The sequence below is a fragment of the Chanodichthys erythropterus genome, chromosome 12 (assembly GCF_024489055.1).
Source record: "Chanodichthys erythropterus isolate Z2021 chromosome 12, ASM2448905v1, whole genome shotgun sequence".
NCBI classification, from domain to species: domain Eukaryota; kingdom Metazoa; phylum Chordata; class Actinopteri; order Cypriniformes; family Xenocyprididae; genus Chanodichthys; species Chanodichthys erythropterus.
The window spans coordinates 29096866-29116157 of record NC_090232.1 but is presented as its reverse complement, the minus strand read 5'-3'; the positions used below and the strand labels follow the sequence as shown (position 1 = coordinate 29116157).

The 19292-nt window shown below is 35.1% G+C and overlaps 1 protein-coding gene and 1 non-coding gene across 3 annotated transcripts; both read left to right on the top strand.

Moving 5' to 3' along the window:
* The first annotated feature begins 268 nt into the window (after nucleotides 1-268).
* cd99 (CD99 molecule) lies at nucleotides 269-19203 on the top strand. 2 transcript variants are annotated; one of them, XM_067402742.1, is made up of 14 exons: nucleotides 275-587; nucleotides 3345-3386; nucleotides 5826-5876; nucleotides 6035-6064; nucleotides 6644-6685; nucleotides 8395-8415; nucleotides 8535-8567; nucleotides 10873-10920; nucleotides 13514-13594; nucleotides 14091-14126; nucleotides 14232-14255; nucleotides 17334-17441; nucleotides 18143-18193; nucleotides 18305-19203. In XM_067402742.1, the coding sequence occupies exons 1-14, from the start codon at nucleotides 527-529 to the stop codon at nucleotides 18331-18333; spliced, it is 657 nt and encodes a 218-aa protein (XP_067258843.1). In that variant the 5' UTR covers nucleotides 275-526; the 3' UTR covers nucleotides 18334-19203. The 2 variants fall into 2 exon arrangements, with proteins under 2 accessions (XP_067258844.1, XP_067258843.1); XM_067402743.1 differs by lacking the exons at nucleotides 17334-17441; nucleotides 18143-18193; nucleotides 18305-19203 and adding an exon at nucleotides 14921-15933 and having other exon boundaries at nucleotides 269-587.
* On the top strand, nucleotides 17806-17897 carry trnar-ucu (transfer RNA arginine (anticodon UCU)). The gene is given in 2 exon segments: nucleotides 17806-17842; nucleotides 17862-17897. It is a non-coding gene; the product is annotated as a tRNA-Arg (tRNA).
* Nucleotides 19204-19292: the final 89 nt, after the last annotated feature.

Here is a 19292-nt window from a genome sequence, read left to right as displayed (position 1 = left end):
GCTAGCCTATTGTAGGTAAATGCTTGTGTTCAATTCTGTGGCAGAAACCATAAACGTGTAACAATTTAGCAAATTGTTTTACAAATTGTTTTTTACCCCAAGTTTTTATTCATTTGTAATGTGGCTTGCTTGCTTATAAAAACAACAATATCCCAGGCCCCTACGCATATGCGAAAAATCTATATTCCAAATGTTCCATAATAAAGTATGTTCTGGCCGTGATACTTTGTACAAAAGCCAGCACTCACGCGCTCAAACCAGCTCAGGTAGGGCGTGTCGAGGCGTGTATTCTTCCTGCACTGTTTAGAATCATCACTACAGACTACATAGATAGCTGCACTGTAGAATAGCAATTGGTTTACGCTTAGATTACTCAGAGGGGTGGGTAACTTGTTACTCCTTAGCGTTCCTTTCCAGAACTTGTAGGTTTAGCACGTTTCAAGGCTTGTAAAGCGGTCGTATGTTTGAGAATTAAAACATTGTACGAGGTTCCTTTTAATCTTAGGCTACATCTTTACACAGCAACATGACTTCATACACGTGGATTTTACTTATTCTGGCAAGTCTTGCGGCAACAAGAGCACAAGGTATGGTTTTCTATCTAAACTTGACATTTAGTTTTGGTAACAGCGCTCGTAACATTTCCTGCACCGGGACGTAGGCTATATCATCCCTAAAATAACAACGGGAACAGAGTGGTCACTTTTTTGCTTTGTTTACACGTCCTGCTGAATATAAACGACGTCGTCGCTTGTTTAAATCTTTCTTGAATTGAAGTTGAAGCGAAGTAGAGTTAAAAGTAGTTGTCTACGCATTTATTTACGCTGATGCCATACGAGAATGTTTTTGAAGTGCCAAGGAGTTGGTACATGGTGAATTTTTCCTACATAAAAGTAGCATGACTCACCAGCTTATGGGGAAAAATGGCAAGAGGACGAAGCTAGCCTGCTAAGATCACATAATACTTTTAAAAGTACTTCCAAAAGCTAAAATTAAACCGAGCTACAGAAGCTGAGATTGGTTTTACTAATTTTAATTCCTTATTCCCAACTTCAGTTGTTTTTAAGTCACTGAATTTAGCGGCAAACGCAATGAAACAGAGTTTACATGTTAATTTGAATTGTTTGACTGTAATTGTTCCTCACAGAGCAGCAAAAAAATAACCCTTTCAATTATAACAAAAAATAATAAAACAAACCTTATGGAAAGTACACCGTAATGTAATTTAAGTTTTCTGTTTAAACTTTAAATACAGTAAATCATAAATTAACAGAGCTTGATACTGGCAGATTCATGCTATTTAATGCTGTTACATGTTTAATGTTTTTTTGCAGGCTTATGAATGGCAATAATTGTATTCTTGACATTGCTAATGATAAAAGATAAAAAGAACCACTTAAAACCACACTTGTTGGTGACATCTCCTATAGCTGCAAGCCAGTAGCAACTCATAACATCCCCTGGTAGTTAGACTTTTAAGGTCACTGAAAGAAAAAAAAAAGAAATCCTTCAACCACAGCAAATTTTGCTCTGAACTACATTTTCAGCAGTCAAGTTGCCTTGAACACAATGTTCTAAATATACTTGATCCCATGATGTTGACCCACACTTCCTGTGGTATTGTTGCTTCATTGAGCCCATTAATCAACAGGCACACTCCTTTTATTCTAGATTGGAATGATCTAATATTAATTTCAACATCTGGTTTTAATAGTTGAATACTCCAAGATCAGCATGAAAAGTACCAGAATAACATCATAAGGAAAATCAGACATGCACAAATTAAAATAAAGTCATATATCTAATACCTGCATAACTCAAGTTTGCCTGAATCTTCACTTTTCCTGAACTCTAAATGTAGTTTGCATTCAAAAATGCATGAACATCTACTCAGATGAAAGGATCGCTCTGGTTTGAGTTCTGACTCAACCACCAGTCATCATCATCGGTTATGCAAAGACCATAATAAAAACAATACATCGCCTTGGCAACATAAGGCACAGGATGCGGCTTCTGCTAGGGTGTTTCGTGTGGCAGACACACACGCAGGCTCACCATCACGTGTTGTGTAGTGTACATCCTTTTTCATATACAAAAATTAATGTTTAGTTTTGCTGTGTATGCCATCCTAAGAGGTGGGAGGGTTTGTTCACAATGTGAATCCAGTACAACACACAATAGTTTATAGAATACAATACAGTATATAGTTGGGTGGGGTTATGATGTCAAAGAGAACTGTCAAATTCCAGTCATTTAGCTCAGTCAACGCCTTACCCAACGTTCATACCCTCTAGGAACGAGACTGGTTTATTTTTAGTTGGTGATTTCTTTTTCTCACACACAGATAGTTTTAGTTTTTTGAGTCTTCCTATTTGTGGGTCATACAAGAGTAATTTTGCTGGAGGAAAGGCATTAGATACTTTCTGTAATATGACGGCTGTCTTGTTACTAACTTGAAACACTTTAAAATGACTTCCTGCAGTGCTAATAGTCTTTATATTTGGAAATGGTTTCATAAAAACAAAACAATTACCTTAACTAACTTGACTTGAGTTTGATGTGCATCATTAATTTGGGTTTTGTACTGAGATGTGGAGCCGTCATGTAAATTGCACAAGTCAACTCGAATCTGGCTAATTGGTTTCCATTTGATCAAATTTAACAATCTGAAAAGCTTATGAACTCTTTCTGAAATTTCATTAGGCATTTATAGGCAGTTATTTTAATGACTGTTTTGCTGTATTTGGAGTAGGGCTGATTAATCGTTTGCAAAATAAAAGTCTGTGTTTACGTTATATATATGTGTGTGTTCTGTGCATAATAATTATGTATATATAAATACACACATAGTCATGTATATATTTAAAATGTTATATTTATATATAAAATATTTGTTTATATGTAATATAAAATATATATAAATATATATATTTATAATACATGCATATATTTCTAAACTTTATACCTGTATGTGTGTGTATTTATATATACATAATTATTATACACAGAACACACACATGTATATTACGTAAACACAGACTTTTATTTTGCAAACGATTAATCGCGATTAATCGTTGCAGCCCTAATTTGGAGTGACTGTCTATTGCTGAGATATAATATACATTGCCTTAGTGAATCAAATGAGTTCTATTAGCTGGATATATCCTCTATTGGCAAGTTTATTTGCAGCATTCGGCCAGTTTTCTAGACATGCACATTTTAGTTTCAGTTAAAATATTAGATTTTAAACTTGAGTTTTGAATGGGCTTAAACTGGCCCTAAAACCTCTAGAGATGGTTTTCAGTTTGAACAAATTATTAAAATAACAACTGTTTTTCTTGCAGACTTGAGCCTCGCTGATGCCCTTGATTTTGATGATGATAAGCGTAAGTAAAGAGCACTCTGTATTTACTGCCCTTTTTATGTTTGTCTATTTTTTTTTATTTTTTTTTTTATCTTAAATAGTTATAATATATATAGGGCTCAGATTGCACGTGTCGCACCGGCCCAATCAGACAGGTGTACTTGAAAAATATCAGTCACCAGATTCACTCCAGATTCTTTGCATTGCGAATTGATGTATTGTCTCAGCCCTACCGATCGGGTATTTCATTGCAAACTAGAATTAGAGAAAAGATGCATTATGAAAATCAACCATTCAGAAGTGTCCTGTGCCTTGACACTGGCTCTTCACAATAAAGAGTAATGTAGGTCTTTTGATACTATATTAAACTGGATAGGGCTGCACGATATATAGATAGACCACAAATGTACATATCGCAATATGCATATCGCAACTGCATGTGATGGGCTATATGAATGATTTTAATAAGCTACGTGAAAAGTCAAAGTTTTAGGTCAACGCATATAGCAGTGAATAGACTGGGCACACGACTGTTACTTACATGATGTTAAAAAGAGTTAACTCCAATAAGTTGCGGAAAACAACTCCTTGTGGTCTCGCACTGTCTGCTGTCTCATCTCACACACACCAAAGCCCGCGCACAAGCCGAGTCTCCGTGGCTGTGCATTAGGTCTTAAAGTCCCCAAATCAAAATGTAAGTTTTTTTAGCTTTTAGTACGAATGTTAGCCTTCAGGTTGCCTTCATTGTTTTGTGTTCCAAAACAATGACAAAATTTGCATTCAGGAGACAGCATTCAAAACTTAGTCTCTCACTTCTGCTAAAATGGATCACGGATTTTCACGACATAACATCGCACTTCAGTTTCTCATCAAATCTTCAGTCCAATCGAATGCTCTCTAGAATCTGAAGTCCCGCCCCCTCCTACACTCTTGCAGATGCTGAAGCCTCGGCTGAAATCAGTCATTTGCTCACACGTTTACTAGTTTCTACATGGTGAATGGCACATAGTGCACTTTATAGAGAATAGGGATTGATTCAGACAGTGTAAATATGCTTTCCATTGACGTGAATGAAGTCCGTTTCACGCTATTGTTGCAAGAACCACCGTAACGCGAGCAGTCTGCTCCGGTCCAGAGACATGCACAGAGCGGATTGTATGTGCGAGTCGGCACGGACCACAAAAGGTATCGGACTCATTTGAATTCTGCTCAGAATGCTGTATGTAAGCGATAAAAAGGACATTAGGAGGAGAAACGGTTAGAGATTAGAAGGAAACTGAGGTTCTAATCTAATCTAGTCTATTGGCTCTGGCCGAGCTGTAACATAAACAAAACGCTATTGGCTATTTAAAAAAAAGGGGGCGGGGCAGGGGATATCGCCCTGTCTTCCTGTTTGTTGAAATTACGTCAACACTGAATAATGCTGCGCGTTCCAATAGTCTTCAGTGGGCCTTTAAAGGAACAGTAGCCTAATACAGTAAACCTGCTGCTGTCTGTCAAACAACAAAAGATAAAGAGAAATTCACTCACTGCACTTGAATCAGCTTTATTATGAATCAATGTATGTTTAATTAATGTGAAGACTATGCAAGGTTTTAGATTTACATTTGATCATTCAGTTTCTGTATTGTTTCTGACTTTATCCTGTTGTATTTGTCCTATTGTTTGTAGATAAATTAAAATAACAAAAATAAGATTAAGATTTAGGTTAATATGACTATACTTTGCACCTTGACGTTTTTTTTTTTGTTGTTGTTGCCTGAATTAGATTTAATTAGATCAGAAGAATATCTATTACCTTTTTACATATATACATTTTTTTTTTTTTTTAAATGGCTAATAAAATTTGCATTTCGCTAGGGAAATGTTATATCGCAAGAAATATATTGCATATTTTCCCAGTATCTTGCAGCCCTACTGGATGTCTATTATAATGTGCCTACGGCAAGTCAAATACTTTAACAAACATTCAGGCATCTCCAGAAGGAATGCATGTTAACACTGTAAAACAATCGTTTTATTTCTTATTAGATAATTCCATAAAATTTATTGTCAAGTAATAAAGCCATATAGATGAGCCACTAACCACATATTAAATGATAAGCCTATCTATATGTATTTAAATCAATATCAGACTCTAATTACTTGTTTTTGTTTTTGCTACTATCTAACTCACAAACAAATAGCAAATATACCACCATTGGTTCTTCCTCAACTGTTTTAAGTTTTGGTTTATCTTGTGCTGGTCAATGTTACACTTACTTATACTGACACCTACCGGTGTGTACACCCCGGCCCATCAGCAGTCCTTACTGTCAAACCCTGTATAAAGTGATATTATTCTATATTTTTTTTTAATCAAAAGTGGAATATCATATTCCCATCCTTGTTTGTGTGTTAACTATTCTGTTATGTCATTTATATTGTATTTTCAAACAATTAACAATATTATGATCTTAAGCTCCTGCAAAGCCAACGGTGAAACCAGCCCCACCAAAAAACTCAAATCCAGGTAATAAGTAACTTTTTTTTTTGAAAAAAAAAAAATTGAAATGTTTGAGCATATTATGATATAGTCGTATGGACTATTTTAGGCACATTGCAGCATATGTAGAGTGACTTATTTAACATGAGTTTCACCTAATATATAGTTTTGTCTTGCTCTTCTAGATTTGGATCTGTTAGATGCCTTGGATATAGGTAAGACTGAGTGGGCTATTTATTATTATTATTATTACTTTTTTTTTTTTTTAAAGACATGGTTATAAATATTTTTGTACTGGACGTTAACTACGTATGTTAATAATAATAATAATAATAATAATAATATTTAATTTTGCATTAGTTTTTAATAAAGTTAACCTACTGAATGTATGATGATCACCATATTGATTAAACTAACAATTTATCAATGTGTGTTTGTGTGGCAATTTGATGAATATTTTGTGGTTCTGCATAGCAAAAATGAACACCACCTTTGGGGATTTGAAGTTTTTAACTTGAGTGAAATATGTCGGAAAAACTGCATTTTACATATTGGGGAATTAAAAGGCACAGTTACTCAAAGAATAAAAATCATATTTTATGAAAAAATGTGACTATTCAAATTCCATTGCTGTATGATGGTTGAATTTCTTTGAATTTGAATTCAGTAAATTCCTTTGTCATGCTAATTCAAATTCCACCATTCCATGTGGTGTGGCCATTTCTTTTCAATTACTGAAATTAAATTACCTTAAAGTAAAATATCTATTAATGACCATTGTTTATTGTACACAGATCCGAAAAAACCTGCTGTGGTTACCCCCAAACCAGGAAATGGTAAGAAATCATTATGCTGGGTATTTATGTATAAAGTTCATGGATTACACTTAATTTTAAGATGGTAATTCTCAAACAGTGGGCCTCAAGATGACTTAATATTATTTAACTAAAAATCAAGATATTTTGAATATAGGGAAGCGCAGGGCACAAAGTAACGCGGGGCTAGTTGTAACACACATGATTTACAGGATTAGTTCACTTTCAAATAAAATTTTCCTGATGATTATCTCACCCCCATGTCATCCAAGATGTCCATGTCCTTCTTTCTTCAGTCGAAAATAAATTAAGGTTTTTGATGAAAACATTCCAGGATTACAGTTTCAGTGCAGCTTTAAACGATACCAGACATACCAGTCAAAAATTTCTTTTCAACTGAAGAAAGAAAGACATGAACATTTTGGATGACATGGGGGTAAGTAAATTATCAGGAAAATTTTATATGAAAGTGAACTAATCCTTTACAACTTTCCACACATGCCAGCATGACGAAACTTGGTGTATTTACTAGTTGCCATGTCAACACTATATCGAGAAAAAAAATTACTCCAAAATTATAAAATCTTTGGAAGATATCATTTAACCATAGCAAAAGTAAATTTCTTACTTAATTTTCCATCTCTTTTTTTGTTTTTTTTTTGTTTGTGTGTGTGTGTTTATTTAAAACTAGACAGATCTGATGTTATTGTAATCTTATCTTATATCTGTTATTTAACAGTTGATATAGTTCTTTAATGCTGATCTAACCAGCAGAAGACACTAGCCGGGTTTAAATCACAGTTGCGCAGGTGGAGCACATTGTAACACTGCGTTACAATATGCCCTTATTAGAACTATGCTATTCTATTCTATACTTTAAATAAACCATGAGAAAATGGATGAGATTTAATGTTCAGAAATTAATTATTATGTTTTGAACTATGCTGTATTGCTGTGTTTTGCAGTTTTTGTTGTAAAATGCAAAAAAAGTTTATTTTTAATTATTAAAAAATCTAATTTTATATGAAAGTTAAATGTATTTTATTGACAAAATATTTTAGTTTGTCTTGTGTGTATATGTTTTTTTTGTCTTTTGATTAGATCAGATAACATTTTAAGCTGCTGTATGGGGCATGTTGTCACATTTTACTTCCATTCTTTTGGGGTAAATCAAGAAAAAAGTATACACTGTATTAATGAAACAAAACCATGTAATTGTACTGGACATGTGTGAAATTAATAATACTCTGAACCCCAAGTGAATTTACACAAACTGAGAAAGTCAAAGTGAGAAAGTGCCCCGCTCTCCCCTACATACAGTATTATACATCTTTCTAGCTATACCAAGCTTTAAAATATTTTATTAGGTAGAAATTTTGTGGTGGTGGGGTCTTCAAATATTGTTGTGGAGCCTTGAAGTTAAAAAGGTAGAGCTCCACTGAGGTGTCCTTGTTATAGTAATATTAATTAATAACATGTACTAATAGTGTCAGGATTATAGTTTGGTTTAGGGTTGACGCAATTACACGTAATTTATTGTTACTATAGTAAGTACATGTAAAGTTTGTAACAATGACACAGTAAAAATAAAGTGTTACCATATTATGTAGTAGTGTTTGTTTAACTGACCCATATAGTGAATTTTGTTTGACCTAATTTAAGTTTATTTATTACTTGTTTGTAAATGAGTGCATTAATACAATGTATTGTTCATTTTTGTGTATTTGCAGATAAAAAGAAACCTTCTGGAGGTAAAATATACATGTGTGCACTCACACACACGTCATTGTAGGTTAATTATGTTTCTAAATCGGTTATTTTTGTATAGTAATCGACCTACAAATTAACATGATGATTTCATTATTATCAGGTGATCTTGATCTCATCGATGCATTTGGTCCAGGTAAAAATTAATGTTTGTTGCTTTCTCTTGAGAACTTTGTAGTTTCTTTGTAGTTTTTGTCTTGTGTACAACCTTTTTTTTTTTTTTTTTTTTTTCAATATCATTTATTGATTTAATTAAATATTGCAATCCTGCTTGCAGTTTATGTTTGAGGTGCACTGTATTCATAGATAGTCAGTAGATATCTGACAACTGTTTTTTGCTTTTAACACAACAGAGAAGGTTCACCCAATATTTTTTATTATTTTGATGCTCATGTCATTCCAAACCTCTGAGCTCCTTTCAACACACAAAAAAAATAAGTCAAAGGGCATCAAAACAACATGAATCATTTGACTTTCATAAGGTGGACAAAAACACAGATATTTTTTTTTGTATAGGCTTTAGGTTTAGGGTGACATGAGAATGTAATCATTCGATTCAATTTTGTGTGACCTATCCCAAAAAAATAAATGTTGGGCATTAATGTGATTAAATATTAATGTAAGGCTACAACTTACTTGCTCCTTTTCTGCTATTCGTCGCTACAGTGGGTACGGAAAAGTATTCAGACCCCCTTAAATTTTTCACTCTTTGTTATATTGCAGCCATTTGCTAAAATCATTTAAGTTAATTTTTTTCCTCATTAATGTACACACAGCACCCCATATTGACAAAAAGACAGAATTGATGACATTTTTGCAGATTTATTATAAAAGAAAAACTGAAATATCACATGGTCCTAAGTATCCAGACCCTTTGCTCAGTATTTAGATCTAATAAAGCCATGAGTCTTTTTGGGAAAGATGCAACAAGTTTTTCACACCTGGATTTGGGGATCCTCTGCCATTCCTCCTTGCAGATCCTCTCCAGTTCTGTCAGGCTGGATGGTAAACGTTGGTGGCCATTTTTAGGTCTCTCCAGAGATGCTCAGTTGGGTTTAAGTCAGGGCTCTGGCTGGGCCATTCAAGAACAGTCACGGAGTTGTTGTGAAGCCACTCCTCCGTTATTTTAGATGTGTGCTTAGGGTCATTGTCTTGTTGGAAGGTAAACCTTCGGCCCAGTCTGAGGTCCTGAGCACTCTGGAGAAGGTTTTCGTCCAGGATATCCCTGTACTTGGCCGCATTCATCTTTCCCTCGATTGCAACCAGTCGTCCTGTCCCTGCAGCTGAAAAACACCCCCACAGCATGATGCTGCCACCACCATGCTTCACTGTTGGGACTGTATTGGACAGGTGATGAGCAGTGCCTGGTTTTCTCCACACATACCGCTTAGAATTAAGGCCAAAAAGTTCTATCTTGGTCTCATCATACCAGATAATCTTATTTCTCTCCATCTTCGAGTCCTTCAGGTGTTTTTTTCATGTGTCTTGCACTGAGGAGAGGCTTCCTTCAGGCCACTCTGCCATAAAGCCCGACTGGTGGAGGGCTGCAGTGATGGTTGACTTTCTACAACTTTCTCACATCTCCCGACTGCATCTCTGGAGCTCGGCCACAGTGATCTTTGGGTTATTCTTTACCTCTCTCACCAAGGCTCTTCTCCCCCAATAGCTCAGTTTGGCCGGACGGCCAGCTCTAGGAAGGGTTCTGGTCGTCCCAAACATCTTCCATTTAAGGATTATGGAGGCCACTGTGCTCTTAGGAAGCTTAAGTGCAGCAGAATTTTTTTTTGTAACCTTGGCCAGATCTGTGCCTTGCCACAATTCTGTTTCTGAGCTCTTCAGGCAGTTCCTTTGACCTCATGATTCTCATTTGCTCTGACATGCACTGTGAGCTGTAAGGTCTTATATAGACAGGTGTGTGGCTTTCCTAATCAAGTCCAATCAGTATAATCAAACACTGCTGGACTCAAATGAAGGTGTAGAACCATCTCAAGGATGATCAGAAGAAATGGACAGCACCTGAGTTAAATATATGATTGTCACAGCAAAGGGTCTGAATACTAAGGACCATGTGATATTTCAGTTTTTCTTTTTTAATAAATCTGCAAAAATGTCAACAATTCTGTTTTTCTGTCAATATGGGGTGCTGCGTGTACATTGAGGGGGGAAAAAATGAACTTAAATGATTTTAGCAAATGGCTGTAATATAACAAAGAGTGAAAAATTTAAGGGGGTCTGAATACTTTCCGTACCCACTGTATTACAAATGCTAATACTTTTTCTGTTATGATTGTTTTAAAGGTGCTATCAATACAATGAGTAACCAATCATGTCATAGGTTTTCTTAAAAAAAAAAAAAAACAACTAAAAACATTATTCAAAATATCTTATTTGTTTTCTTCTTCTTTTATATATATATATATATACACTTTCAACTTTTACAGATGAGGTGACCAAAAAACCTGTCACTCCACCCAGAGAGAGAGGAACGGGTATGTTTCTGCCAACATGTTCGTTTGCACCCTTTGGGCCTTGCACCACCCTTATATCTCAAAAAAAGTAATAGTGATTCTTGGGTCTATTTTACTGTTTATGAGAGAGAAAACTGGAGTGCTGCACATTAAATTATGTAATTGTTTTATTATAATGTATGACACTAATAAAACATGAAATACCGTACTCAGCCAGGGAACATGCATACATTTTCTATATTAAAGTCCAAGTGAGGTGGCTTGATGAGCACAGTTTTCCTTGAGTTGACGCATTACCCCAATGGAAACACATTTACACTGTGTGGTTCGCTCCCTATTCCATATATATAATATAGTTTGCCATGTTTTATTACTATCTAGGAATTAGTAAATATGTTCACAAATTACCAATTTGATTGGATAGACAATCTAGTGAGAAGCTCATATTTTTATTTAGCTCATTGTTTTTTTATTTATTTTTTTAATCAAGAAAATAAAAATGTAAATTTTAAATGCATATCTTCTAAATGAGAATTATGTTGCCATTTAGAAACACGCTAGCTTATTAATAAACTTTAAACTAGCATTCTTACACAAGGTCACAAACTGAAATTTTGACTTTGGGGTCTTTAATGACAATTATGGATTATGCGCACATTTTCAAATTCAGTGAAGTCTATCAGGGGTTAAATTGCTTATTGATGTTTTTGTGTTTTGTTTTGTTTTATTTTTTTAAGGAAAAAAAAAAAATGGAATATACTAGAGGCAGCAGTCTATTAAACAAACAAACAAACAAAAAAAAACATTACATTTGATTTTGGAAAATCAACACTTTAAAGAGGTCACTTATAATGTTTTTTTTTTTTGTTTTTTTTACATCAAACATTGTTATTTAGAAATGATGCATTTTTCCTGCTACACTGATTTTTAGCCCTCTGATTTGAACTGTTTTAAGGGGTGTGTCTCCTGTGAGACTTCAGTGTAAACGCCCACTGCTATGATTGGCTAACATCTTTGCATATAGAATTAGCTAAGTATATAGAAGGCACAGCATCGTTTTTTGTTTGTTTGTTTGTTTTTTCAGGCTCTATATGCAAATCCAATGCAGCTACTGTGTTTTTCTGCAACCTGGCACTTCATAACATTTTGCACTTTTCAAAGGCATGTTTATCGCTTGGTGCATTAAACATGTCTGTTATTTACCTACTACTACTTGTCATGCTTGAATCAGTGTGCGGGGCTACAGTGGTAGCGATGTAGAAGTAGGCGTTGATCATCTTCTGCAGAGGCGGTCTTTCACCTCTCTATGATAAAGAGGCACACTCCACGAGTCGTAATCTGGGATTGGTTTTAATAAAAGCTGTTTTTGGACTAACAGTTCTGAAACTTACAGGATATTCTCGTAGTACGATGATGACCTGTTTTATGTCAAAAGCTCAAAGAAAATTTGATTTCTCAATTTATGACCCCTTTAAAAAGTCTAATAAAGGCATCTTTACACAGAAAAAGCGGCACAGAAACCAACTCTGAAGCGGCATAATACCACAAAAATGTGCATTTACACAGAACGTTTAATGCTGTTCTGAAGCGGCATAAACGCATTTACACAGGAATTAAAATCACGGGAAACAATGCTTTGAACATAAGTATTTCAAAACTAAGAGTTTTAACAAAATTAATTTTAAAAAAATTAAATAATAAACAATGAAATATAACTCGAAATAAAAAAAAAATACGAACATTTAAAGTAACAAGTTAGTAAACTGCGTGCTATATCTCACGCTTTGATGTTTGTCATAATAAAAATTGAACGATGCAACAAAAAAATTATTCATTATTACACCGGGTAGTTCACAACAGGATTAAAAGAGGTCGAACATTTTTTTTTTTTTTTTTTCAAAGAGACAGAAACAACAAATGATGCTAGCATTTGCGTGTATCAGGCAGCAGCAGATCACCAGACAGACCGTCGTGTGTGGGAGATCCTCAAGGAGATGATTTTTGGAATATAATATAACAGTACACAATCAAAGTGACGCCGGTTGTGTTAAGCATTTACCTTATCTGAGAGAAATGTAGCAGCGCGTTGATCCGACAGTCTCTAGGAAACGGCGAAAGCCAATTGATGACACACGACGATTATCTGCTGTTATTTTGGTGGTTTGCTTCACGATGTGAGCACAGGACTCTTTTACTTCAATGCCCCTTGTTGGAAGACATTATTTTTATTATTTGCCCTAAGTTATATGTTTCGTCTCTTGCTTCTTGAATCTCGCGCCGCCTGAGCTGACTGGAATGCTTTTGGTTGTCATGACAATGACGTGGTTTAGAGCGGCTATATTTCGCTTTCATTTACACTGAACCAGAACAGTATCAGACTCGCCTTTGATACTAGGGGCTGAGGTGGGTCAGACCCGGCGTATTTTAGGTCTTCTTTAACACGGCATTGCGTCTTTACACTGAATTCTGAGCAGGTACAGACCCGCTTCAGAACAGCCATAAATCGGCTGTGTAAAGATGCCTTAAGGGACTGAAAGATTACTCAACCCACTCAGAATCTTATGTGTATTACACCGCTATTCTTGTGAAATTCTGCATTTATTTTTTCATTAAGGTGGTGGAAATTTTGATGACAAAGACCTTTATGACGTTAATGCGGGAGGTGAATATGTGCCCGATAAAGGCCGAATTGGAGGTTTGTGTCAAGTTTTACAATCTTTTAAATCAGTTTTTCAGCTTGATTTAGTATGTTGTCTTCGATTTGAAGTTTGCATCTCTGTTCATAGCAGAGGATCAAATCCAGAGTTAAATTATATATTATAGATGTTACCCAATTCAGTTGTATAAAAAAAATCTCCCAATAAATGTTATATAAAAATAACTACTTGCAGTGATTTTTCTAATTTAAAAATGTTAATTTAAAAGATGTTCTTCATTGTCCATGAGTTAGCGAATACTATTTTTTTTTTCTTTTTCTCGCTCTCTCTTCTTTCTTCTTAAAAATATAACCAGTAGAGTTGGCCGTGGAAGTCCTACAACATTTTATCATGCTTCCCTGGGGTTCCCCATAGGGGTTTCTGTGACTTAAATAACAGAATTACCTAAACTTGGTAGCGTTTTGTAACTAAATGTATAGTACTGTCTGTCAAGTGCTGTGAGTGAATCTGACTGGTTTTTGGTTTTGGTTTAAGGGGGAGGAGCAGACCCTGGTTCTGATGATCATAGCGGTATTTATTTTTCATATATTTATGCCAAATATATACCCTCTGATTCATTTATTTATTATTATTATTTTCATCTGGGTGTTAATTTGAATGTAATTTTCTCATTAGGTGGTGCCTCTGAACAACCTCAAGGTAAATATTATTTTCACAAATTTTATTTAAATAATACTTAAGTTCCATCTATCAGGTGGGGGGGGGGGGGGAACTGTCGGCTACAAAATGAAGGTTGCTATGGAGTTTACCTAAGGATAAATTTTCCATTGAAATATAAAGTTGTTCTTAAACGCTCACATGACTGAGTGCCTCTGGGTGGTGCTTTTGTTTCAGCTCTTTCATGCTCTCTTTTCTTCACTTCTAGTTGTTTGTCCTGACTAAAGCTTTGTTTACTTTCCAATGTCGTCTTTTTCAGTGGAGTTAGCATGTGCTCTGTTTCAGATTATTTATGTATTTATTTATTTTAAATCAAGAATGAGTCCACAAAATGAGACCACAAAAGCTAAAATGTTTCGGCCTGAATATTGAGCGAGACCATGGAAACTGTGCTAGTCTGATGACTGTCACACTGTTCTTTCATAATGACAGGGCAGTCCAACAGACAAAAACAATTATTGTGGGCAGTACATGTTGAGGTTTTTCCACTAGGTGATTGTTTTCTTATGTGTTGGAGTAGTAAATGGGTGGTGAATAGTCATATACAGTGCCTTTTAGTATATCTGAAGACTGATTGATTTGACTGATTTCATTCTGCCAGTGGCTGTGCCCTAAATATCTGCTTCGATTGCCTGTTGTTGTTGCAGATCTAAACGAGAAGTGGCTCCAACTTATCAAGATGCTAGGCGTTAAAATACCGGAAGGCCTCAGTGTCTGGATTGCCCGGTTTTTACAAGTAGTAGAGCCCCTGCTAGAGCAGTTTCAGGGACTTCTGAATGTAACGGAGGAAAAGGCAGAGCTCTAAATGTCTTGTATAGTAACCTCCTTTGCTTGTTTTGGGATGAAGTTATTTTAAACATTGTTTACATGGTTTGCAAATTATACTTTGTTTTAAGGCTGGGGCTCTTGGTGCTCATGTTTTTGTGTTTTTTTGTTTTTTGGATGAGATGCATATTTGGTCGTGATAAAAATTAATCACATTGATCTAGCAAATCTGGCATTAAGGAATGAATTGCATTTTATTGCTGACTAGTTTGACTGTTTTCTTTTTATGTTGGTAAGGATTATACACTACCATTCAAAAGTTTGGGGTCAGTGTGCGTTAAGAAATGTTTCTTGAGTCAAATCGATCTTCAGTATCATGATCCTTAAGAAATCATTCTGATATGCTGGAGTAATAGTTGTTGGACATTCAGCTTTGCACACAGGAATAAATTCCATTTTAAAATGTTAAAATGAAAACATTTTAAATATTATGGCTTTTACTGACCTCAAACTTTTGAACAGCAGTGTATGTAATAAATCAGTAGGTGGGAGCCAATAACAGTTGCTTGTAATGTATCTGTTGTACAAATAAATGATGATTCTGGCTATGAAATATAGAATATACTAGTTGTACATTTATTTTTAGATAAAAAGATGGGTGAGTTCCTTTTTCCTCAGGACATCCTTTATGACTTCTGGTCTTTTGTTCTTTCTTCCTTGCTGTGTTGACACATTGGGTATATTCACTTTTTTGGCAAAAAAATGGATCTAACAGAGTGACTGGTTTTGCATGGGTTTGAGAAGGTGTTTCTCATCTGTGGGTTTTATGGAATTAACCCCAAGGCCATGTTGATCATTCCATTACTTCCTTTCTTTTTCCCTCCGCTCATGGAAGCCATCTTATTACCTATTTTCTTGAAAAAAGAACATTTAAGGTTGAAACATTGTAGCGCAATTCTCTTGGCTAAAACTTGGTTTTAGATATACTTGACCTCAAATGTACCAGAGGATTGAAATTGTCAAATATTTGCCTGTGTGCGACATGCGTCTCAACTGAAACTTGCCTTAAGCACACGCTGGGATTATGCCTCCTAATTCTCAAAGAGAGTAGAGGTGCTTTAGGGATGGCTTTTCACCCTAGATACCTGTTCTGACATTATAGATTTTGATATTTCAGGTAAAAAGAGACAGAGTCTTTATAAAGAAACTCTTAAAAATGTAGTTTTTATTTTATTGGCATCAATGGTTCCATAAAGAACCTTTCTATAAACTTTCCATTGCATAAACGGTTCTTTAGTGGTTAGGAGTTATTTAGACTTTTTTCATTCACACACACATGCACATGAACCCCCCCTTACTGGTTTACTGGGGAACTGAAAATGTTTTTCTTTTCCCCTGTATGGCATTGTTGCAGGCATTCATTACCACATTGCATGCATTCATCTTATTGGAAGAATATGGTTTAGCATGTACTTCTGTTAATTTGTTGAATATTTCAGTGTTGGCTTGGCATGAGTTTGTTTCTCATGATAGATGCCTTTAACATTAGTGTCAGCATATCTCACTGAGTAAGTTCCATCAACAATGGCATGGTGAGAATGTATTGAGCATGTGTGAAGAACACTGGCCTGCCAGCTAGCATTTGCCTCTTATCTTGTCTAGCTGCCTAAGGTTTAGGGAGGTAATTCTTCATAGCTTCAGATTTGAAACTACGTTATTTTGTAGGATGTTAACTTCAATAATTAGTTTAGAAGTCTCTATTTAGTCAGGTCAACTCCTGCCTGCATGGTCGCATACACAAAATGGGCGTATGCAGGCAACTCCCAGCATGTTTACACCGTATATCTTGACACAGTGGTATTACAGCAACTCCGCAACTAAATTTCTAGTGTAATCAAAATTGCACAATGTACTTAAAGTATTATGAACCTTTCTCTTTCTGTCATAGTACAGTTAAATAAATTATCATTTAGCAATTGGATGATTTTGAATGCATACTGTAATCTGTGTATCTCAAATGTTTAGTTGAAGAACATTATGTACAGGAACATTTGCCAAGTGTTCTGTGGAGAATTGGAAACTCCTGTTGCACCCCCTAGTGGCAAAAACCATTACTGTTTGTCCTCCTGATAAATGCCCATGTTTCTGTAGTTTTGTCATCAAGCTCCAATTAATAACTGATGTAGCTTTAAAAAGTTAAATATGAATCACTTATTGTGTACTCCTAAAACAATTTGAAACTAGCCCTTGTCCTTCTCTTTTCTTGTGTTCTGTCCCTTTAAATTTATCCCACAGGCGGAGCCATGGCTGCCATTCTCAGTTCTGTGGGTGTTGCTCTGCTCGGTGCTGCCTCAAGTTACTTTGCATATCAGAAAAAGAAACTGTGTTTCAAAGTACAAGGAGGTGAGTTTAACACTTATCCAGTGAAGGATTCTGAATCCTTATACAAGTACTAGTTTGGATTTGATTTTAAGTTTTTTTGCTTATCTGAGCAGTTCGAAAAGAAAAGGGAAAAAAATAAAAACTTCACAAATAAGCTGTTAAACTTTAACTTTTTTTTTTTTTTTTTACTCAAAGTATTTGACCCCTTTTAATATCTTGTTCCACAATTATATATATAAATGCTTTCGGTAGCCTCAGTACATGGTTTAATTTAGCTCAACTAACACAGCAGCTCTTGTAGAGGAAGTGGGGGTTGGGCGCATGACGTGGCAGGCAGTTTAACTGCTTTGCTTGTATTACAAAAGACCTCGAGGCCTCAACAGGTGGCTCTGTGGCGCAATGGATAGCGCATTGGACTTCTAAGCTACACTTGGAGAAGTGATTCAAAGGTTGTGGGTTCGAGTCCCACCAGAGTCGAGTTTTTTGAGTTTGAGAGAATGTTGAAAAAGCCTAATATCACCATTAGCAGTGTGTTGTCCAAGTGTGAATGGTGTTAACAGAGAAGAAACTATAAAAAAAGAAACTATAATACAGTACTTGACGTAACAAAGACCGTATGAATCTACTTAAAAGGTTAACAGAGAACTTTTGTAACAGAATTTTCAAAATACCATAAACAAAATTGTTTCATGGGATAGGCTAAAAAGTAACTTTTCTTATAGGGGAGGATCCAGAGAGTGGCAAAAACCGTGGTACTCAGTCTGATCCACAAGGTAAGCATGATAGTGCCAGCATAGCATTTGTATATGATGTGTGGTTTAAGATTTAAATGAATTTAAGAAAATGTAATTATAGATAACAATTTACTCTTTTCTCCCCCAAAGTTCTCAGCAACCTGCTCCGTTCATCGTAACCGCAGTTGGATCTGCGCACTGAAAGAATATGCACATTTGGCATGTACGGTTATGGAGAGCCTAACCCTGTGTGAAATATCTGATATATGAAAGACTGGTTTAAGGCTAATTTTTAAAAAATATTATTTTATTTTATTTTTAATTGTATTGCCTCTGATCATTTTGTTTAAGAATGTTTTTTTTTTTCTCCTTTTTTTTTTTTTTTTCTTGACTAATTGTTCGTCTTTGAAAGAGGTAATGTCACTAAATGGCTTTGAATGTTCTTTTAGTATTTCATGTGCCAAAGTAAGATTCTGCACTTTAAATTGACAAAGTTGTTAATATTTTTGTAGAAGTTCAGCAAGTTTCATAAAGAACTTAAAGCACGTGTGCACGAGCTGTCTGTATACAGATGAATGCATCAGTTGTTTTTTGTTCATTCTTGCATTACATGCATAATCTGAATTTATACAGCCTATTTTTCCAATCAGACAAAACACTGAGGAGGAGGAGGATGATGATGTATGCTGATGAGAATTGAATTGACTGGTGACAATGTCAACTAAAATAAAAATAACATGGAATGAGTTTAAAATTATGGGCCATCTCACTTCTGTATCATTATTTATGTTTAAATTCATTTTAAATAGAATGGAGTGATTTGAGATTGAGATTCCCCCCAGCCCCTCATTATTAGCCTGTTTTAGCCACTGAAAATACTGCTAAAGCAATGTATTAAGATATAATAAACGTTTAGACTGGCCATATTATAAGACACACACAAACCAACTTGCATTTATTTTAAAGCGTGTTTTAAGTACAGAAAAAGGCTTGATGATTTATTGTCTTTTTTTGTTTGAATATTCATCTTCCAAAATAAAGTCATCATTTACTATTCCTAGATTTATAACATTGTTCTGTATTTTGAGGTTTCTTATAGGCTAATGCTTTTTAATCTTTTTTTTTTTTTTTTTTTTGT

What these genes read in the sequence shown, in the direction of transcription:
- cd99 (XM_067402742.1), top strand. Translation starts at nt 527, where the DNA reads ATGACTTCATACACGTGGATTTTACTTATTCTGGCAAGTCTTGCGGCA. An exon ending in TGATTTTGATGATGATAAGC is followed by an intron (nt 3,387 to 5,825) that starts GTAAGTAAAGAG and finishes TATGATCTTAAG; the next exon opens with CTCCTGCAAAGCCAACGGTG. An exon ending in ACCCAGAGAGAGAGGAACGG is followed by an intron (nt 10,921 to 13,513) that starts GTATGTTTCTGC and finishes TTTTTCATTAAG; the next exon opens with GTGGTGGAAATTTTGATGAC.